The 23,642-nt window shown below is 41.8% G+C and overlaps 1 protein-coding gene across 1 annotated transcript in view; it reads left to right on the top strand.

The window, feature by feature from the left end:
• Nucleotides 1–23,228, top strand: part of LOC106147295 — a 31,330-nt gene extending 8,102 nt beyond the window's left edge. Inside the window, exons 3-5 of the mRNA XM_013507919.1 lie at nucleotides 539–793; nucleotides 2,805–2,961; nucleotides 23,189–23,228. Of these exons, the coding sequence (XP_013363373.1) occupies nucleotides 539–793; nucleotides 2,805–2,852 (303 nt within the window). The 3' untranslated portion in view covers nucleotides 2,853–2,961; nucleotides 23,189–23,228. The remainder of the gene's footprint in view (nucleotides 1–538; nucleotides 794–2,804; nucleotides 2,962–23,188) is intronic.
• Nucleotides 23,229–23,642: the final 414 nt, after the last annotated feature.

Below are 23,642 nucleotides of genomic sequence, written 5' to 3'. Positions count from 1 at the left end.
TTGCACTAATGTGATAGTGCTAACGGCTAATATATGATGTTATTTAGCCATTTACAGTTACTCATTCTTCACTATGTGCTGATTCTTTTGCATGCATTACATCATCACAAAAATCCATATTTCATCTCCATTTTACAGATAGGGAAACTGACACTTTAGGAACTTACATACCTTGCTCAGTATGACCCTACTGTTGAGCAATGCCATTGGGTTTAAACCTGGTTCTCTCTGGTTCCAGGGACTGGACTCTTAGACACTGTTGTAAACTACCTTGGATTTAATTGGCCCCCTACCATTGGGTTCTAGATGATTTTATTTTATTTTTTCTTGTAGAAAACCTGTGTCAAATTTTTTGGAATCATCTGTGATTACTTTCTTAGGATAAATTCCTAGATCAGTACAGGTGTGAAAGCTAAAGGTCCTAGTGGTGTTGGTATTTGTTTAGTTGAAATACATATAATTCAAGAGGAAAAACTCTTTGAAAAAGTGAAAGCCTTGGGAAGTGTCATGGATGGTCTCTCAGGATACCTTCTGCCAGTTCCTTCCGTGCAGGCTTGAACAACGCTTCACCCCAAAAGGCGCAATTGATCTCCCTTCCCCTCAAGTCTGGGAAGTTCTGTGGTTACTTTGGATGTGTGGAAGTGACATTCTGAGACATGTGAGCCTGAGTACCTCTTCAGGGATTGGCAGTTTCTGCCTTCTTCCTCCAGGAATCTGCTGCCATGCGATGAGAAGCCTTGACTTCAGAAGAGGTGACATAAAGAAAGCCGAGATGCAAGAGGCAGGAGCTCAGGTGAGTTCATGGTGACAGCCAGTTGGACATGAGCCCTGGGAGTGACTTTAGGAGGCTCCATCCTGCTTGATCCTCATCGCTACAGCGCCAGTAATAGTCACATCAAGCACAGGCCTGCCTTGCTGAACCTCCTCAACAGCGTTATATGATGGTGATAAGCAGAACCTGGTTAGCACTACGGAAATTTAGGGTGATGTAATACACAGCACTAGATATAGCAAATGTATTCCATATTTGTGAAAGCAGGATGTATTATCCATGTGTCTATCTGAATATTCCAAATCTACTTCTGGCTGATCTCTCTAGGAAGAATTGTTCTGATATCATCCATAGGGAGAAGGGGGACTCTTGATCCGTAATGCCCAGTCTGGTCCCTCTTCTGAGTCACATGCTTTGGGGGTACCAGCTGTTTGTTACAGAACAGCTGGATTTAGCCTCAGGACTGACACACTGGTCCAAGCTTCTAAGCAGATAAATACTTGTAGGTACTATCCATCAAGCACAGAGGCTCAGTAGGTGCTGGAGTTAACTTCCTATTTGGTGTTGGCAAAAGCAGCTTTGCATTCTTTAAAGTTAAACTTTGTTGGGGGAGCTCCAACTGCCTACTGTGTGCAGAGCTACCTGGAAAGTGCTTCCTATGCTTTGTTTCATTTGATCGTCACAGCAACCATCCGAGTAGGCTCACTGTCTCCCTTATTTGGGGAAGGAAACTGAGGCACATAAAAGATTAAGACTTATCCATGGCTCATGTAGCTAATAACTTATAGTGGACCTGAGCTGGTTTTACTGACTTCAGATCCTGCCTGTTTCCCATTCCCTGTGTCTTTCAAATTAATTCATGTGCATACCACTTTCATAATTTTTGCCCCACCAGCATATCTTTTACCTGTAGTGTTATTTATATTAATTCACATTTAAAAATTAAATGCTATATTAATAATGAAAAAGAAGCTTTCTAAATTTTTAACATTCTAAGCTTTCTAACTTTCTACAATGGGAATAAGATAATTCAACAGTGATTATAACAAATGAAAGGTAACAGTAAAATATATGAGGATTGTGCTAATTCTGCTTACTCTGTAGTCACATGGCCTCCTCTGTGTGCAGGGAGAGAGTACAAAACAGTGCTCTGCACTTATGCGGGCACAAATCCCATCTTGAGAGCTCACCCTCACAACCTCATCCAATCCTAATTTCTTCCCAAAGACTTTGTTAGTTAGCTTTGGGTCTCTGTGAAAACAAATACCTGAAATAAGCAGCTTGAGGAAGGAAAGGCTTATTTTGGCTCACGGTCTTGAGGTTTCAGTCCATGGCCGCTTGGCCCTGTGGTGATGGCACTGGTGAGGCCACTGCAGGGAGCATGTTGTGAAGCAAAGTCTTGCTGATGGACAAGAGGCAGAGCAAGGGAGACCACAGGGCTGGCGTCCTGCACCTTCTGTAAGGGCACACCCTCCAGCGGCCTCCTCCTCCAACTAGGGTCCATTGCTAAGATCTCCATCTCCCCTGACAGGGCCACAGCTGATCACCAAGCCTTTTTTAGCACATGGCCTCTGGGTGACATTTAAGTTCCAATGTACAAGAAATCCCACCTGCAATTACCATCATATGGGGGGGCATTCAGTCTGCAATAACACTCCACACCTGATACCCCAAATTTCGCATTCTTCTCAAATGCAGATTTCTACTGCAACAGTCCCAATGATCTTAACTCAGTCCTGTATCAACTCTAAAATCTCATTGATACCTAAATTTGCATGTGGGTAACACTAAGGATGTTACTCATCCTGAGCAAAAATTGCTTTCGTTGTGAACCTCTGAAATGCGGCAAGTTATGAGTCCAAAACACAATGGTGGCATAGGCATGGGACAGACGTCCTCATTACAGAAGACAGCAATCAGAAGGAAGAAAGGGGTGATGGATTCCCAAGCAAGACCAAGAACAGCCCAGCAAATTCCATGAGCCCCTCAGGCTTGAGAGCAACTGTCTTTGTTTCTGTACTCTGCCCTCCAGGCCCACCGAGGCAGCGACATCAACCTGCAGCTCTCAGAAGCACCCTGACACCTGGGCTGTGTCAGGTGGTCCTGCTGTCCCGGTCCAGGGGCAGGTCGAGCCATCTGGCTGTTGAAGCCATGGCAATAACCCTGACGATCCCTAAATCACCCTTGGGGTAAGTTTTCTTCCTCCTTGGCACATAGCACACACTCACTGCTGAGCGTCTACCCATCCTGTCCAATCCGAGCAGTCTAACAGCTTTTGCTCATTTGGTCCTGTCTGTTTCCCCTCATGTCCAACTAACAGTGTTTCTGTTTGTGTAACCCAAGTACTCTTTATTCAGTGATAGTCCAGCCACACTTTGGGTATTTTCAGAACATGCACCATTTTTTTACAGTATGGATAGACTGAGGGTTTTCCAACTCTTCAAGTTCTGTGCCTTTTTGCTTATCAACCCCTTCTTTCATCCATCTCTTTCCTTTTGCCTTACATGGTGAGGAGCGAGAGGAACCAAGCTGCCCCCTCTGTAGTTTGCTTTGGAATCTCCTTGGCCAGATATTTAATTTCATTGCTTAAAAGTTCTGCCTCCCACAAAGCACTAGAACCCAGTTCCTCCAAGTTCTGTGCCACTGTATGACAAGGATCATCTTTTCTCCAGTCTCCAGTAATGTACTGCTTCATCTCTCCACCTGAGCCTTCATCAAATGATCTTTACCATCACATCTCTAACAACCTTCTATTCATTGTTATTTGTCTATTCTCTAAGAAGATGGGCACTTTCTCTCCAGATTTCCATTTTTCTTTCTGAACATGCAGCGGAATTGCTTTTTACACCTACATTTCTAGCGTGCACCCCAAGAACTCTTCAGCCTGTACTCACTATCCAGCTCCAGAATTGCTCTTCTATATCTCACATTTGTTATAGCAGTAGCTCTTACTGAGATCATTCAGCTCTGTATCATTCAGCTCAGGCTGCCATAGCAGAATACAGTAGACTGGGTGGCGTAAACAACAGAAACTTATTTTCTGAAGGCTCTGGTGGCTGGGAAGCCTGAGATGAAGGTGCTGGCAAGGTAGGTTTTATTCTGAGGTGGCTGTAATCTTGTGTGATCCAATGAATCTTTGCATGTACATTGAGGGAGAGAGGGTGAGCCACCTATTGCTTCCTCTTATAAGGACATTAATCGCATCATGTAGGCTCTGCTCTTGTGAGTTCATCTAACCCTAATTACCTCCAAAATTCTACATTTCCAAATAGCAACAGAATGGGGTAAGGACTTCAGCGCTTGAATTTGGGGACTCTTCCTTCCCCTTGGCTGCTATCAGTAATAAGGGTCATGTTTTGTGTTCCATGTGTACTCTATTTGCCAACTTGTTCTAACGTTGGTGGGGAAAAGTAAATACTATTTATCCTGGAGGTGGGAAGCGTCCCTTAGGGATCCTGATGGAAGCTGTTGTGAGATTAGTGCCTGTGGCAGGATACCCCTTCTGGAAAGGTTTCCTATAGTCTGGCTTCCATTCATTTCCTCCTACTCCTTTACACTCTTGTGCACCCTGTCCATGTAGGGATGAGAATTCAGGGGAGGAATGAGGCAGAAAATGCATTCTTGAACAAATTCTTGGCTTTTCAGTTCTAAAAATATTATGGGAGCAGAAAAGAACTTCGGTCATGAATGATGCATTTTAGAGAGAACACATGAAAAAGATAAAGTCATCTCTTCTCAGGGATGGATGTTTTTGCCTTGGGGGAAGAAGACCGAGCTCCTCAGACTCCTGGCCCATGGGCGAATACAAAGGGAGTGGAAATATTCACCATCAATCTGTGAGGTCAAAGCTCAGAGGGCCTGTGTGATAAGTGGCTAGAGGTCTGGGGCTGTGTAACAAAACATCAGAGAAAAAGTGGCTGTGTAGCGTTGAAAATAGGTTAAAAGCCCATCCTCATCCCACTGACTGCTCCCATCATCCCAGTGGTGATCTTGCCACCATCCATCGGGCTGTAGGATATATTTCCCCTCTCTTGAACCTGGATAGGTTTGTACAGGCTTTAACAAGAATGTGTGGCAGAAATGATTCTATATGATTTCTGAGGCACTGTTGGAAAAATCACTGTAGCTTCTACCTTAACAATATAATTGTTTTATACCCCTGTGTTTTGGGATGATTTGCTATGAAGCAATAGTAACCAGTGTGCTGTGATCCCAAGTGTCAAGAGTGGAACCTGTGTGTTTGTTACTTTATATGGTAAAAGGCACTTACAATATAAATTAACAGTTTTGGGATAAGGAAATTATCCTGGAATATTGGGATGAATTTTTGTGGGCACTCTTAATGAGAGGGAGGTAAAGGGTCAATGTATTGGTCAACTTTCTGTTACTGGTATAAATACCTGACACCCCCAATTTAAAGGAGGAATGTTTATTTTTGCTGATGGTTTCAGAGAGTTCAATCCGTGATTAGCAGGTCCAAGGCAGAAGCATACGGCAGAAGAAAGCTGCTCACTAGGAAGCAGAAAGCAGAGGAGTGGGTTGAGCTTTACTAATCTAGGCATCCCTCAAGCTGGGCAAGTTGACAATCAAGATTAGCTACCACAGTGAGAGTCAGGAGTGGAGACAGAGAGAGAGAGGGAAAAGTGATGGGGAAGCAAGAAGTTACAGTGGTACAGCCACAACCGAGGAAGGCAGGCAACCTCTAGTAACAGGAAATGTCAAGAAATTAGATCCTCCACCGGATTTCCACAAAAAAAGTAGCCAGGTGAATACCTTAGTTTTAACTCTCAAGACCCATCTTAGACTTGTAGCTCTAAAACTGTAAGATAATATTTTTGTGGTGTTTCAAGTCACTAAGTTTGTGGTGCTTGGTTACAGCACTCCTAGGAAACTGATGCAGATGGTACAGATGTACCCAGAGGCCTTGTGATTCCCTGTGAACCAGTGACTGAGCAGTGATGTAGGATGGACCCTTAGAAGAGTGCAGGTGGCCCAGTAACACCGAGGCTAAGAGGGTACTTGACCCCTTCTTTCCTTAACCCTCTGACCCACACTGATATCAGGCTCTGTGTAAATTTCCCAGAATTTGGGCCATCTCCTCAAGGAAAGGAGTGAAAGGTAGAAACTGAATTGTTTCTACCACTTTGGCTGAGCAGGAGCACAAAATACAAATGAAGCTGCAGTATAGAAATTAATGAAAGTTGTAAGTCTTGCCCATCTGCATTACAGATTTTGATGTATATCGGAAGGGCAGTGAGTGGAACGTGTTCTCCCCACCGCGGTGGTTTTGTCTTCATAGTGGTCACATGGCAATGCAGGCACTGAAGCTAGGGGTTTGTCTCTGGTCTTTTTTTTTTTTTTTTGGTTTTTCTCCGGTACCGGGAACCGAACTCATGACCTTGCGCTTGCCAGGCAGGCGCTTTGCCGCTGAGCTAAATCCCCAGTCCCCCATGTCTGTGGTCTTTTAAAAATTGTTTGCAGATAAGAAAATAAGAATATTAAATGTTGTTTAAAATTATAAGTTCTTTTGAAATAATTTGATTCATGAAAAGGTGCAAAAATAGTAGTACTGCGTGTTCTTCATCCAGTTTCCCCTGAGGATAGTGTCTTACACAGCCATGGTGGGTCTTTAAAAACAGGGAAGTTGAAGCCTTATTTGGATTTCATCAAGTTTTTATATGTACTTTTGTTTTTGTGTTTTTACTTCCATGAATTTTTTGAACTTTGATCACCATCGCTATAATTGTGTCTTTTAAAGAATCTTATATGAGTGGAATCATGCAATACTTGACCTTTTATGATTGGCTTTTTTTTGGTCTAGAATCATTCTCTAGGTTTCATCTTCATTGTTGTATGTATCAGTGGTATATTCCCTTTTATGCTTAAGTTGTTCTCTTTGATATGGATATATTACAGTTGTTTTAACCACTTAAATGTTTACAGACGTCTGGTTTACTTCCCCTTTGGGACTATTATGAATGAAGATAGAGTGAACATTTGTGTATATGTTTTTGTAGAACCTATGGCTTCATTTATCTGGAGTTCAAGCCCAGGAGTGTGCTGCTGGGTCAGATGTTAAGCGCTTGTTCATCTTTGTAAGAAGGTGCCAGTTTGTAGAATATGGCTGGGCCATTCTAGTTTTCCATCAGCATTATAGAATGATCCAGCTTCTCTGCTTTCTAATTGGTCTTGGGGCTGTAAGTATTTTTTATTTTGGCCTTTCTGATAAACGCACAGTAAAAACTTACCTGCTGTGGTTTTAATTTGCATGTCACTAATGTTTAATGATATTGAACATGTTTGATGCGCTTATTTGCTATCTGTGTCTCCCCTAAAGTGAAAAATCATATCTGCTGCCTATTTTCTAATTGTACTGTTTATTTTTATACTGTTGAGTTTTGAGAAATCTTTATATATTCCAAATACTAGTCCTTTGTTGGATAGGTGGTTTGCAAATATTTTCTCCTACTCTGTAGTTTGTTTTTTCATACTCTTGACATGATCTTTCACAGAGCAAAGGTTTTAATTTTGGTGAAGTATAATTTTTTTCTCTTTATAGGTCATATTTTTGGTGTCAAGTCTGAATTCATCATCTACCCTTGGTGTGAGGATTTTCTTTCATTTTTTATTCTGACAGTGTTACAGCTTTTAAGTTTTGTATTCATCTGTGATCTCCATGAGTCTTAGGTTGAATTTCTTATTTTATATGTGGATGTTCAATTGCTCTAGACATTTGGTGAAAATGTGATTAACTTCACTGACTTGCTTTTTCACCTTTGTAAAAATCAGCTGGAGATACAAGAGTGGGTCTGCTTCTGGATTCCTGGCTTTGTTCCCTTGTTTGTACCTCTGTACCTACATGAGCAGCACACAATTTGGATATCATATCTACATAATAAGTCTTGAAACCGAGAAGATGGTTTTCTCCCATTTCTACAAAGTTACCAGCTATTTTTATTTCTTCTAGCTTTATATATAAATTTTAAAATAATATGGTCTCTGTTTATAAAAATCCTTGCTGGGACTTTGGTAGAAACTGCATTAAACCTTTGTATCAAATTGGAAAGGACCAAATCTTCACTCTGTTAAAGCTTCCAACCCGTGAATACAGTATGCCTCTCCATTTATTTCCTTATATTTTATTTCTTTTATTAGCATTGTGTGATTTCCAGCATGCAAATCCTGTGCAAATTTAGTTATTTTATTCCTAAGTATTAATTCTGAGTGATGGAAAATGACATGGTACTTTTAATTTTATTGTCATGTATTCATTGGTACTATATAAAATTATAACTGATTTGTAGGTTTATTTTGTATTCTGTGACCTTCCTGAACTACCTTATTAGTTTTTGGATTTTTTTGGTAGATTACTTGGGATATTCTATGCAGATGATTTTATCATCTGCAAATAAGAATGAACAGTATTTATTATTTCTTCCTCTCTTATCTGTATACCTTTTATTTACTTTTCTTGTCTTATTGCACTGTCTAGAACTTCCAGGATTATGTTGAATAAGTGTGATCAGAATGGATATTCTTTCCTTGTTCTGAGTTTCAGGGAAGAAAGCCTTCAGTTTTTCAGTAGTTAGTTACAGGGTTTTTGAAGATGCTACTGGTCAAGTCAAGAAAGTTCTCCTCTATTCATATTTTCCTAAGATTATTTTTAGAAAATCATGAATGATGCTCAAATTTGTCAGATTCTTTCTCTGTGTTGATTAATTAGAGGAAGACAATCTTCTTTAGCCTGTTAGTATGGTGGATTGTGTTGATGAATACTTATTTTTATATATCAATGAATTCTATTTGCTAGCAATTTATTAAGGATTTTTATGACTATGTCTATACCATCTCTATATCTGTGAGGAAGATTGGTCTGCAGTTTTCTTTCTGTTACAATCTTTGGCCTTTGCATGTCAGTCATACTAACTTTATAAGTGAATTGGGAAGTGTTATCTCCTTTTTTTCCAAGGAAACAATGTACAGAATTATGTTAATTCCTCTTTAAATATTTGGTGTATTCTCCAGTGACACCACCTGGACCTTGAGATTTGATTTTTCTTTCTTTTTTTAGTTTTAGACTATTAATCAAATTTCTCAAACATTATAAGGCTATTCAAAGGATCTATTTCACGTTAAAAGAGGTGTGGTAGCCAGATGTGGTGGCACACGCCTATAATCCCAGCACTTGGGAGTCTGAGGCAGAAGGATTGCTGTGAGTTTGAGGCCAGCCTGGGTTACACAGTGAGACCTTGTTTCAAGAATGAATGAAGGAAGGAAGGAATGAATGTGGTGTGGTGGCTTATGTTTTTAGAGGTCTTGGTCCATTTAGTTTAAGTTATTGACTTCATGTGTATTATACAGTTGCTCATAGTGTTTCTTTATTATCCTGTTGGTGTTTCCAGTGTCTAAAGTGATACCATATCTTTTATTCCTGATATATTGGTAATTCAGGTTTTCTTTTCTTCTTCATTAGTCTTGTTAGAGGTAACTCCTTGTTTCACTGATTTTTCTCTGTTGGCTTTCTGCTTTTAATTGTATTGGCTTCTAGTTTTGTATTAATATTTAATTCCTTTTTGTTGCTTTTGTTCTTTTTTTCCCTAGGTTTTAAGACAGGAGCTTAAATGACTAATCTGAGACTTTTCTTTTTTTTATTATACACAACTAATGCTGTAATTTTCTCTCAGTACTACTTGAGGTGTGTCCCATAGGTTTGATATCTTATACTTTTGATGTTTATTGCCTTTGAAACTCTCTTTGACCTGTGGAGTATCTAGAAGTGTGCTCTTTGGTTTTCAGATTTTTAGGATTTATTCTGTCATTTCACTTGTCAACTTTTCTATAGTTTGATTCCATGTGGTTAGAGAATACATGATATATGAGTTCCATTCTTTTCACTTTAAATTTGTTCTGTGGCACATTTTATGGCTTATCTTGGTATATAGTCCATGGATACTGGAAAATAATGTATTCTGGTGTTATGGATGTCCTCTTAGATCCTGTCAGTTGTTGGGCTGTATATCTTTGGTGCTTTTTGTCTAGTTGATTTTTAAAAAAATTAATTGTTGAAAGGATGGTGTTAAAGTCTTCAAGTATGATTATGAATTTGTCTAGCTTACCTTTCTAGTATAGCAGTTTTTGCTTTACTAGATTTGCTTTACTAGATTTCATAACTCTTTTGTTTGGTACATACACTATCATCCTATTTGGGGTTAAGTACTTTTTATAAAGTTGTATGTTATTTATCATCTACAACATGATGTTTTAAAGTACATATGCATTGTGGAATGTAACCATTTACTTAGGAACTGCATTAACTCACAAAATTGTCATTTCTGTAAGGAGAATATTACTTAATCACACCTCTTTTTGCATCTTAGGAATATATTATCATTAACTATAGTCATCATGGTATGCCGTAGATCTTTTGAACTTGTTCCTCCTAACTAACTATACTTATAATTCCCTTGGTCCATATCTCTCCACCTTCCTCCCCAGCCACTCTAGCTTCTCATAACCAGTATTTTATCCTTGACTGCTATGAAGTAGACTTCAGATTCCCTCTAGGAGAGAAATCATGTGGGTTTTTTTCTTTTCATCAGTTTCCCATGTAACACAGTGTCCTCCATGCTTATCCATGTTGACACAAGTGACAGGATTTCATTTGGATGATTAATAGCATTTTGTCATGCTTAGGTTGATATCTTTGCCACTGTGAATGGTATGACAATAAATAGGGAATGCAGATGTCTAAAAGAGCCCCTCTACACTCAACAAATTTTGAATTTTTTGCTGTCACAATTTACGTATTTTGTATTGTATACCCTGTAACAAATTTTTATAGTTATTTTTAATAGTTTTATGTTTTACCCTTCGTACTAAAGATATAATTGATTTGCATACCACTATTACATTATTAGAGTATTCTGAGTTTGACAATGTTCTTACTTTAGGCAGTGAATTTTACACTTTCAGATGTTTTTGTATCACACTTTAGCATCATATTTTTCAGCTTGAAGAATTTCTTTTAACATTTCTTACAACACAAGTGTAGTAGCGATGAACTACTTGAGCTTTTGTTTGTTTGAAAATCTTTGTTGCTCCCTCATTGTTGTAGGACAGTTTTTTTGGCTATTATTTCTTTAAGTAAGCTTTCTATTCCCTTATCTTCCTCTACTCCCTCTGAGATGCATTTGCTCTTTTGGTGTTGTCCCTGAAATCCCACAAAGTTTTCTTCAATGTTTTTTTATTTTTCTCCTCTGATTAAATGCTATCAAATAACCTGCCTTTGAGTTCACAGATTTTTCTGCTTGGTCTACCCTGCTATTTGTGCTTTCTATTGTAACTTCTGCTTTATTCATTATATTTTTCAGCTCCAGGATTTCTGTGATTACAAAATTATTTCAATCTTCTGCTAAATTTTTCAGATACATTTCTGAATTGTTTCTTTGCATTTTCTTGCAGTTCACTGAGCTTCTATTAAACAGCTATCTTGAATTCTTTGTCAACAGTGTGGACATCTCTATCTCTTTAGACTTGATCATTGGTACCTTATTTTGTCTGTTTTGTGATGTTATATAACCCTGATTCATTTGCTTGTGCTTGTGTGATGGTACCTGATCACTGAAAAAAGTATTTATTCCAGTCTGCATAGCCTGCATATATATATATAGGCAGACCATCTTATGTCCCTAAGCACATGACTGCTGCCACAATTGTGTATCCTAAGCCCAAACCCACCATGGCTGGTGCATCCTGGATTTAAATCCTGTGGCCACTGAGGCCAGCACAGTGCTGAGGAGCACTTGAAGCCCATGGCTGTTGAGGACTTCCTCCCACTGAGGCTTGTCCAGAACCCAAGGTCAATGCAATTGACAGGCAGTGGTGTGGGCCAAAACTTCAGTTCATTTCTCAGGTTCTCATCTGACATTGGTGTGGGTCTATTGGCTCAGTTCACAGGTATGGCCTGGTGTCCAGAGCCTTGACAGCCTGCTTCGTACTTTGTTCTGCTGTGGCATTTGGGGTTCAATGCACAGTCCTGCCTGGACTTCCCCTCTTCCTCACCTTGGGTGGAAAATTCCCCTCTCCATGCTCTGCTGCCTGGACTTGGAGGGTGAGCAAAGCAGACTGAGGAACATTTTCCTTCCTACTCTAGTCACTGTATCTTTTCTTATTATGATGCTATGACCAGGGACTGTGATCTCTCACCCTTTTTTTTTTTTTTTTTTTTTTAGTTCTTGTGAAGGCATTTTTGTGTGCAGGTATCTGATCAAATTCATGTCTCTGGGAGATAATCACTAGAGAGTCTTATTTGTCCTTCTCAGAATTTTCTTATGTAGCACTCTGAATCTGTAGTTTTTGAGTCTCTTGACAAATTTAGGATATTTTTGGCCATTATTTTTTTGGGTAATCTTTAAGCCTTGTCCTTTTTTACCTCTTTTTCTGGGACTTCAAAGACATAAATGTTGGAACTTTTGTTATGGTCCCACAGGTTCCTGAACCTCTGCGCAATATTATTATCTTTAAATCTATTTTCTCTTTCTTCAAATTGATACATCCTTAAATTTATTCTTTCTTCTGCCGCTCCATTTTATCATTGAGACCATCCACTGAGGCTTTTATTTTGGTTATTAATTGTTGTGTTTTTCAGGTCTAAAATTTCCCTTTGCTTTTCCTTTATATTTTCTGTAGATCTTTTTTGAGATATTCTGTTTATTTGCTGAGGCCACATGTTACTATTTGCTCTTTGGAGCATTAATATAAGTTTTTTTTTTTTTTAAATTTAAAATCTTTATCAGGTAATTCTTGGTTCTGGCTCCTATTGATTTTTTCTTTTTGTAGTAGGGATTGAACCCCAGCACCTTCATCCTGAGCTATATCCATTCAGGTCAACACTATTCTGGGTTTTTTTGTTTGTTTTTGTATGTCAAGTTATCTTTGATTGAAACACAGACATTTTTGTATTATGTGATGAGACTTTGACTCTTATAGGAGCTTCCAGGTTTAGCTGGCTTTCCTGCTACCTCTCTGGTACGGGAGAAGAGGTCTCTGCCAGAGGGACATAGAAGACCAGGTCTTGCATGTGTCTTCTGTTGGTACCTGAGGGGATATTGTTCCTTCTGGGCAGGAATAGGCATTCCTGATTTCACAGTCTTCACTGGTGCCATGATGGGGACAAGCTTGTTACAGATGGACTATACTGAAAGTCTTGACTCTGTTAGGTCTCCTTACACTGCTCTGGTGGGGAGTGGAGAGACAACTCATTATTGCTGGGAGGAGTGGAAGTCTAGATTCTCGTCTCCACTAAGACCAAAATTGATGAACGTCCTGGCTCTTTTCTTTGCCCTTCCTGACTTCACCTTCATTATAGCCCCCAAGGGGCAAGCCTTAGTTCTTCACTAAGCATGGCATGGTGGGGAGCTGGAGCACAGTTTACTTCTGTGGTTTTGCCTGGAGTAAAGCAGTTATTAGCTAAAGTTTTCTGTTCACCAGACTGCTCCTTATTTGGCCCTTTGGCTGAAGAGGTCAGGCTTTGGCTAAGTTTTTGTGCTTTTTAATTCTGTTCGCAGTAGTGTTTGCAGGTTCTCAGCTTCTTCAGCTCCAAGTCTGAGGTATAAGGGGCCCATCAAAATCCAGAGAAATCACTGTTCTGTGGTCCCTCCCTGGTCAGTCTTCTTCTTTTCATCTTTAGAGTCCTTCTGTGCTTATTTTAAGGGTAATATCCCGGGTTCTTCACTGTACATAGTAGGCAGAATCCTTCATTGGTGATGTTTTAAGGCCATTTCCCAGGATTATCATGAGCACTTTGAGGTATATGGTGGCTGCCGTGCTAGTGTATTATTGCCTTACAGTGGATGCTCAGTTTCTCTCACAAAGGCAGCTGGGAACTGTGGGCGCGTCCTGGGTGGAAGGTCTACCTTTGGTGCACCCTGGGTTTTTATAGGATCATGAGTCATTTCTTTTTTAGAGAAACAAAGGAAACATTTCAATCAGCACTGACACAGGACTTCCAAGCTTGTCTTCCAAACTCAAACCCCATTTTTTTCATGGAAGTTAGAAACTCTGAGTATGATACATGTAAAGAGAACGCTGTAATGGCTCAGATCTAAAATGTCCTGCCTCCCTAAATCTCAGGTGTGTGGGAGGTGATTGCATTGTGGGGCTGCTATACTCACCAGTGGATCTGTCCATTAACAAACTGAGTAGCTGAACTGCTGTTAGGATCTGGGGCCTGGTTGAAGACAGGTCAGTGAGTTGTGATGTAGAAGGGTGTATCCTTGTCACCTGTTCTTCCCTCTGCCCTCTGCTTCCTGGCTCCCCGACATGAGAAGCTAGGCCCCTTTGCCCTCCTCTTTCTGCTTTGCAGCCAGCTGAGCATGAACTAAAACCTGAACCAAAATAAACCTCTTCTGCTTTAAATTGTGGGGTCGGGTGTTTTGTCTCGGCTAGGTGGAAAGAGACTCAGACAAGCAATGAAATGGGAGTCAGAAGATGTCCTGCTGTATCTCCTCAGGCAATCAGCTCCAACCTCCTGGGCTTCCACATCTACTCCTCAAACTCAGGAAAGATGGGGCTGGACCAAGTTGGGGTTTGCGGCCTTTATCCATTTATGCAGCACCAGCTTGTGCTTTCCATGTCAGGACCACCTGCTTTTTTTATTTACTGATACTTTATTCCAAACTGACTCACTTTAAAGAGGAAACTTCATGTTGCCATGAGGTGTGTGTCCTTTGGCAGGAGGGTGGTGATGCTGGCTTGGCACCTAGAAGGCCAGTGTCATGGGTCTTCAGAGGTCTTGATCCCAGCCTGAAAGAAGTGATCACCAGGGCTTAAGTGTGCCCCTTAAACCCCTACCCCATGTCCTCCTGCAGCAGCCCAGTACTACTGACTCCAAACAGAAGCCACATGCTCCATGTCATTTGGTGGCATTTCACCTTTCCTGCACTGCAGACAGGAAACCTGTTGTTGGTTCATCTGAAAATTTCCAGCCATACCTCCTTCCAGTACTGAGACACTTAATTTATTTATTTATTTATTTATTTATTTATTTATTTTTTTTTGTTTTTCTCCGGTACCGGGAACCGAACTCACGACCTTGCGCTTGCCAGGCAGGCGCTTTGCCGCTGAGCTAAATCCCCAGCCCTGAGACACTTAATTTAAAAAATACCTCCTATATTCCCAAACATTTTGGAGGAGCATCCTCATGTGGCCTCTAAATCCCCTGTGACAAGGTGTTGCTTGCCAACACAGTTACTCTTGGAGTGGAAGCAAATTAAACTTCATCTCCTTGGGAGCACTGCGAGGAGGACTTCCTGATCCCCTTACGATAACTCTAGAGCCCCTGGTGATTCAGCACCACAGGGAAGCCCTTTCTTGCCCTCTGGGGAGGTTGGATGGGGGGCTTTCCATTGATGGGGCAGGGCTCCCAGGGGGCTGAGAGCAGAGTTAGTATGTCTCAGTGGGGCTGAGGATAAGTATCTTTCCAGCTTACCAATACCTGCCCCAAATACTCACTTCCATTGTGGTGAAAGGTCCTAACCTTTCTGGGGCAGCACCACTGCGCATTCTGTTCTCAACAAATATTAATTTACTAATGTAAATTCTATTGTTGTCCTCACTGAACTCTAAAGTCTACTGGGCAGAGAGTCTTATTAGATCTCTGTTATGGTTTATGTCTAGATGTCCCCCCAAAGCCTCAGGTACTCATAGGTGGTGGGACTCTGGGGAAGTGATTGGATTGGGGGAGGGGGAAAGATAGTCACCAGTAGATGAGTTTATATCTAAATGTGATGTTGGGAGGTGAAGCCTGGTCAGAGGAGGGGGGTCACTGGGGGTGTGGCCTGGACAGTTCTATCTCCTCTCCTCCTTTAACCCCTCTCTGCTTCTTTTTTTTATTTTAAAGACAGAAAAAAAAGAACAATAGCAAAATGCCAACAACACAGACAAAAACAAAACAAAACAAAAACAATAAGAATGATACAGAGTTTCAGAACAAAATAATAGGGATTAACGGTGGTGGTTATATTACATATTCTTATCTTCATTGAAGTCGGCCAGATTACCAGATGTAAGAATGCAAGATGCATCAAACCATTAAAGAGTATAAAAAATAAAAGCAAAAACATTAGCAACAATACAGAGCTTTACCAAACAAGATGGTAGTAATTCAGCAATGGTTGTTATGTTGCATATTGTTGTCTTCAGATTAGTAGTTCAGATTACCAGATATAAGCATGCAAAATTGATAAAAACAAAGCATTAACTGGTCCTTTCAATAAGCCATTAGACATCAGCAGTATATTAAAACACAAACATTAAATCTGTTGGAAGAAAATGTAGGTAGAACTCTTGGAGACACAGGGGTAGGCAAAGAGTTCATGAGCAAAAACCAAACTGCACGAGAAATACTTCAAAGAATCAACAACCAGGATCTCCTCTTATTGAAAAGTTTTTGCACATCAAAAGAAATCACCAAAAGAGTAAAAGAAAATCCACAAATTAGGAAAAAATTTTAGCCAACTGCCCCTCAGACAAAGGACTTCTATCTAGGACATATAAAGAATTTTAAAAAAACCAGTTCCCCAAAATTCAAATACCCTTCTCTGCTTCTTACTGCCTTGCCATGTTTCTCCTCTCCATGTCCAATCTTGGAGCCGGTTGATTATGGACTGAAACCTCAACAAACTGTGCACCAAAATAAATCTTCCTTCCTTTAAGTCATGGGTGTTGGATATTGCGTCCCAGCAATAAGAAAGTAACTCAGACAGTCTCCAAGTCTCAGTGTAGTACTGGGCACATAGTATATGATCAACAAATATTGATTGAACTGAGTAGCTCCTGGGGCATTCCTTATGACCATTAGTGGAGTCACTGTGGCTTCCTGGCTGGGAGCAGGGATGTAGAGGAAGGCAGTGCTGAGTGAAGTACTAACTTGGCCATTTTCTCTCTGAGGGTCTTGTAGCGAGTACCTTCAGCTCTGATTATTGGTTTTCCATGGGAAAGACAGGGATAATAACACAAGTTGACTTCGATTTATGGAGCCTTTGAGAGGATTAAATGGAAGGCACATGTGACTTAGTAGATGATACGGATTGTTGACATCATGTCTGATTCTGTTCCTTGTTGAGATAATCATGTTCACACTGCTTGGTTGGGTTTTAGTGGAAGAGATAACATAGGGAACTGGATTGTGCCAGAACTCTGAGTCTAGACTGATGGGTCCCACAACCCACAGTGAGCTCCAGGTGCTTCGAGAATTTATAAGAGAGCAGTGTGTGTGTGTGTGTGTGTGTGTGTGTGTTGGTGGGGAGTACTGGCAGTGCATGCTGATAAGCAAGGATTGAAAGCCACATGTGGCTTTGAGAAAACAGTGAATGTGTTATTATATAATAAATGTTATCAGGTAGACAAAACATTTGGATGTCTGGGTGCGAATATTGTTGCTAAATGACCTTCTGCCTTCACAGCGCCCCAGGGACCAGCGCAGTTGCTAAAGCATAGTGGTTAAGTTCAGAGACTATAGACTGGTGATGGTGAGCCTGTTAGAGAACATTTTAGAGACCAAACTGCAACCCCAAATCCACTTATTTATTGCAAATAGCCAATACTGCAATTAAACCTGAGTACTGGGGTTTTAGTTTAAAATAACCTCAAATGTTAACATCTTTTATCTTAAAAGAAAAACAAATAACACATGCACTATAGGTTCACCACCAATGCTCTGGACCCAGATGTGGAATGGAATCACTAGTTTTATTGCATTGGGCAAGTTACTTATCCTCCTGTGCCTCTCTGTCCTCCTCTGTAAGTCAGAGGTGATAGCGTTATTGCTGATTATAAGGTCTCAGTGAAGCAGTTCACGCAGACAGCTTAAAGCCACACCTGGAGGCCCATGGAAGCCCGATACATGCTGCCTACCATGCTTGCACAGCCCTGATTGCTTTACCTTCTCACAGGTGTTATTTTCAGTTCACTTCTGGCTTTCCTCTACTCCTATCATGTTCTGCTGACCTTTGCTGGTTGTGGGGCACAGACGAGGACCTAACACTTGCCTGGGCCTGCCATGATGACATAAGGGAAGATGACCTCAGCTCGAGAAGCTCCTGATGACTGCTGACTTCTATTTATACACCCCAGCACCGGGCTAGCTTGGAGAATGTCAGCGTTCCATGTCTGCCACACCATCAACGCGGCAGCCACCAGGGGTCTGAAGTCATCCTCCATTGTTACCATGAATAAATAATATAAGAGCTGTATTATAAGAGCTGTTGCCACGTCACAAACACGTCTTAAATCTCACAGATAGCAATTGTCATGACCAAGTCCAATGTAGGAAATACTGTTAAACCCTTCCTAGTGTCAAAAATTTTTCTATAATCTTTCTCTCCTATCTATTCTTCTCCCTTTTGTGTTATCTCTTGCTCAGTTTCAACACCAGCCTCCTAATTAGTCTTCCTCCTCATGTCTTGGGGTCTTTAATCCATTCTCTAGAGCAGGGGCAGATAGTAAATACTTCAGGCTTTCTAGGCACGTGGCCTCTGTTTCAGCTACTGAATTCCATTGCGATAGCACAAAAATAACCATAGACGATACATAAACAATAGGGAGTGGTTGTCTCAATAAGACTTTATTTAATGGGCATTGAAATGTACATGTTATAAAATTTTCATGTCATAAAATACTATTTTTCATTTCTTAGCTTATGAATAGTAAAAAATAGGAGCCAGGCTGGATTTGGTCTAGGAGCCATGGTTTGCTCACTCTTACTCTAGAATAATGTTTTAGAAATATAGCTGGCTCTCCATATCCACAGATTCAACTAACTGTGGATCAGAAATGTTCAAAGAAAACGTTATGTCTGTACTGGACAGGTTCAGATGTTTTTCTTGTTATTATTCCCTAACAATACTGTAAAACAACTACATACACAGTATTAACATTGTATTAGGCATTATAAATATTCTAGAGATGATTTAAAGTAATAGAGTTTGCATAGTATATAAAATACTATTCATTTTATGTAAGGAACTCGTACCCCGCATAGTGGTATTGGTGCTGAGGTCCTGGGACCAACTCCCTAGGGACAGAAAAGGATGGGTAGACCAGAATTACTATTGCGGCAGCTGACCCTGCGGAGCCATCTGCTGAGTGTGTGTGGGAGGCACAACGGCTGAGCTCAGGGTGCCTCTCAATGCACTTAAGCATTACGAAGCCTTCCGGGGAGGCTCTGCCTCCTTACTGAGAGTTAAGGAGCTAGACACGCCCTGCTAGGAAGTGGGACAGCTGGTGTTTGGAGCAGGCTTGTCTGTGCTCTTCTGTTACTGCTCAGGAAGGAGAATGATTCCACTGCACTGGGATGTGACTCTTAGGTCTTCACCCTGGGCCCTGGGGGACTGGGACATTCACATACTCGCTTTGTCTACCACTGCTCCCTAGCTACTTGGGTTGCCTTTGCTCTCTTGTACTCTCCAGATTTATTTCTGGCTCAGAATGTTCACATCATCCACTTGGAAGGCTCTTCCTTTCTCTTTGCCCGGTGAAGGTCTATTGGGTCCTTTGGGTCCGAGCCTGCATGTCACGGGCTCACATGGGCCATCTACAGCTGTTGAGTAAAAATTAGGCCTGGTGGGGTCCCCCGAGCCTGTTCTCTGCTAAAGCAGCATTTATGACTCTGGGACTGATGGCTCCCTACTGATCCCTCTGTGGCTGGGATCTCAGGCTGCTCAACAGGGGAGCGTGTCTCCTGGACCCACCTCAGTAAATCAGTACTGAGCCCAGAACCTGGCTCAGAGCTGTGCTCAGCAAACATCTGGAGGATGAACAAACAGGATGAACAAAACTGGCATCTCTCCATCTTCTGCACAGCACAGGGAAGTAGGTATCATTGTACTGCCACCACCCAAACTGAGATACCTGGACCCAGAAATGTTAAGTGGCATTTCCAAAGTGGTAGAAATAACAAGTTCCAGGTCTCCAATCCTATTCCCAGTGTCTTTATTAATGTGCCATGAATATTCCCTCATGAACGTAGATGTACGCATGTGCATATTGGTGTGTGAATTTATTTTGGAATAGATGCTCAAATTCAGAGGGTATATAATGGGATACAGCAAGAAGCCCCTGTCTCTCCTTTGTTTCCTGGCCACATGGATCCCTTTCTGAAAGCAACTGATGGTACCAATTTCTTGTACACCCCTCTAGTGCTCATCTAAACATATACAAGAAAACACACGTATTTCTTCTGCCCTTCTTCCTATTTGGCACAGTGGCAGCTTAACATAGTGCTTGTCTTACCTCTTCAGACTGAGTGACGTGTTGCAGAGACCCACATCCTCTGCGTCCTTTCCACATCCCACAGCTAGAACCGCATTCTTATGGCTGCAGAGTATTCCATCATATACATATTTCACAATTTATTAAACCCTCCAGTGACAGAGATGTGAGTTGCTTCCAATTTTTTTGCCATTACAAACCATGAGTGACTCTGTACATGTGTCATTTCACACTTGAGCAAGTATCTCTGAAAGGTACACTTCTGAAAATGGGATTGCTGGGAGGAAGGTGTGCATTTAAAAGAGTTACTCTTCAGAGAGCATGTTTTCCAACCTGTAGCTGCTACCCCAAGGTTTGTTTGTTTGTTTGTTTCTTTTTTTTTCTCTGTTTCTTTTTCTCTTTCTTTCTCTATTTCTGTCTGTCTTTCTCCTCTCCTCTTCTCTCTCTGACTCTCTGTCCCTCCGTGTCTCTCTCTCTCTCTCTCTCTCTCTCTCTCTCTCTCTCTCTCTCTCTCTCTCCCTTTTGTTTTCTCACACACACTCTTGCTACATAGTTCAGGCTGGGCTTGAACTCATGATCCTGTTGCCTCAGCCTCCTGAGTGCTGGGATTGCAGGTGTGTGCCACCATACCCATCTACCCTGAGATTTCTAAGAGCCATAGGAGCATAAAACTTGGACTATCATTATACCAGTTGAGCATCTAGACAGAGCTCAGGGTGGAGCCCTTTCTAGAGCATCTGAGAATCAGCCACATGCATCATTTCTCTCACTGTCCTCTCTATCCTGCCCCTTTGATCTCTTCAGTCCTGTGGATTAAGTCTTTGCAAGGTGGGTGGCATTATATGGTAGATCTAAGATCAAATATATCTCAATGTATGAGCTGTGTGATCAGGAAGAAATTACTCTTCTAAGCCTCAGTATCTTCACCTGTGAAATGGGGCTCATAGTTTCACCCAACTCACAGGGCAGTTAGTTGCGTGGATGAAGTACATGCTAACTTTCACTGTGATTAATTAAATTTGAGGCCTCAGAAACTCAAATGGCAAATATTGATTGGACAGAGAGTAAAAGTAAGGGTCTGGGAATATCACATGAGTCTGGGAGGGAGAAGGAGATTTGATGGGGTGATTAGAGTCCCAGGAGACCAGGGGTCAGTTTAATGCCACAGGGTGCCAGGGTGTGGAGTAAAAAAGTGATGCAATACCACCAGAAATAACCTTTGCTTCCCAGGTTGGCTAGGGCAACCAGGTTAATTTTTAAGTGGGTGGCTCCTACAGTGGTGTAGAAGGCCCTTCTGTACACTTAGGAGCACAGGCAGTCACCGAAAATACCTTCTAACGTGAGTGCTGCTGAGGTGTCTGCTAGGAGAGGGGTATGGCTTGTGATCTGGGCCAACTTACCTGGTCACCTGGGAGGAGCTCTCTGACACCTACCTGGAACCATATTTACCACCTCCTCCTCCTCTTTCTCCTCCTCCTCTGAGGAACCACTATGAAATGTATGAAATATTTAGACATCACCCTAAGAAGCTGTTGTCATTTTCTCTTCCCTGGAACACCAGAGTGACGTATTATTATTTTACAGATGAGAACATGAGGCTTAGGGTCCCACAATGGGTAAATAGCAGAATAGGGCTTTGAGCCAGATCTGGGTGATTCCAAATCTTTCTCTTCCCCTATGACACTTTAATATGAGTGTCCATTGTCCATCACTCCAATGGCCACCATCACTGGCATTGCTCTCACCACCGTTATAATGATTATCGCTGTTACTAACATCACCAAAAGCAAGTGCACACTTCTGACTCCTCTGAAACTGTGAGCCAAAATGAACCTCTCCTCCTTTCAGCTGTGGCTGTCAGGCATTTTGTCCCAGCAACGAAAAGCTCACCAATACAGGGTCTTTGCACAAGATGAAGCTCTGGGTTTGTGTTTGGAAAATGTCCCGTGTGGATTGTTGTTGGTGTATGTGGGGCGCCCTGTCCCTCCTGGAGCATGTAGCTTCACCCACCTGGGGTTCTCATCTCTTTTTCATTCCTTCCTCCAGCACCATTTCCCTCTCCATTTGTTCAGATTTTATGTTCTCTTGCCCTTCTCTTCTTGGAGTGCTATTTCTCACCAGTGAGACCTGAGGTTTGTATTTCAATAACGCTCTTGTCTCACTTGTTCAAAGTCCAGATCCTCTGGAACTTACTAGGTACCTGACTGGAGAAGCCGGCCAAAGTTTGGTCTTGAGTGTTGTTAATATAATTTCCCCAATATCACATAGCTGCAGAAAAAGATTGTGTGTGTGTGTTGGGGGGTGGGGGGTTTCAGGTCCAGGGCAGTCCTTAGTCTGGCTAGATTTAGATCTGTCCCTGAACACTGTATCCCCTTCTGGGGGTGACCCCAACTCAAGGATTTATGGGCTTCTGTCTTTGGTTCAGGTAAGCTCTGTGCCTCACCTGCAAACAGCAGCACCTCTTCTGACACAGAGTCACATGTAGAGGAGCCCCAAGACCCTAACTCTGGATTTTACAGATTCCTGAGCATGCTATCCTGCAGAACACATTATAAATGCGCGTGTACAAATGGTCCACATTAAAAGCAAATATATACGGAGGAGGGAGGAGCACATGCCATTGCCTGGCTGCATGCTATCAGGCTCACCTCAGTGACCCTGTGTATGGAATGTCTTGGGTGGCGTTACAGTTTATACCTAGATGTCCCTGCAAAGCCTGACGTGCTCATATGTGGGACTTTGGGGAGGTGATTGGATCCCTGGATATGATACCAGAGGGTCAGTGCACTGATGAGTGTATAGTTAAATATGATGTTGGGAGGTGAAACCTGGTTGGAGGAAGTGGGTCACTGGGGGCGTGGCCTGGAAGGATCTGTCTCCCTCTCTCCGCCCTTGATTTCACCCTCTGCTTCCTGTGACCATGCCATGAGTCCTTTCTTCTCTGTGGTGCCCCTCTGCCATGCCACCCTGACTTGGAGCCAGCCCACTAGGGGCCAAAACCTCACAAGCTGTGAGCCAAAAAACCCTCTCCTTTAATTTGTGGGTGTTGGGTATTGTGTCTCAGCAATAAGAAAATATTATAGTCAGGGTTTTCATGGGAATGGATTTAATACATTTGTAGTATTCTTTTATAATATTTATCCAAAGAGTCAAATGCAGAAGAGCACAAGAGATATGTCCACACATTAGAGACCCAAAGAATCCAGCTGAGGGCCAGGATCCCACGGCAATGTCCTGCATGAGTCCCGTGGAGGCCTACAGCCCATGACAATGTCTCATGCAAGTTGTATCAAGGATCTGCACCGGGAAGGCCCAAAGGTCAGTGGTGGAAGCTAGAAAGTCTGCACCAGCAGGATGAAGGATCTGTGCCAGCAGGCTGAGGGATCTGCATTGGAGCCAGGAAGAAATGCTCAAGGTAAGGACCAGAGCCCCCTTGAAGAAAACTGTAGCCATCCTCAGCAAGTCAGACCTTGAGCTCCTCTGATGGGAACAGCAAAATTCATATCAGGAAAACCAGAGTGACAAGTTTCTACAGGAGAATCAACAGCACACCACCTTCCTCTCCAATTCTGCTTTTATGCTGTTGGCAGCAATCCTCAGG

The sequence above is a fragment of the Chinchilla lanigera genome, unplaced genomic scaffold (assembly GCF_000276665.1).
Source record: "Chinchilla lanigera isolate Chin_1 unplaced genomic scaffold, ChiLan1.0 scaffold00139, whole genome shotgun sequence".
Classification (NCBI taxonomy): domain Eukaryota; kingdom Metazoa; phylum Chordata; class Mammalia; order Rodentia; family Chinchillidae; genus Chinchilla; species Chinchilla lanigera.
The sequence above is the reverse complement of the archived record's forward strand: the minus strand, read 5'-3'. Positions and strand labels throughout refer to the sequence as shown.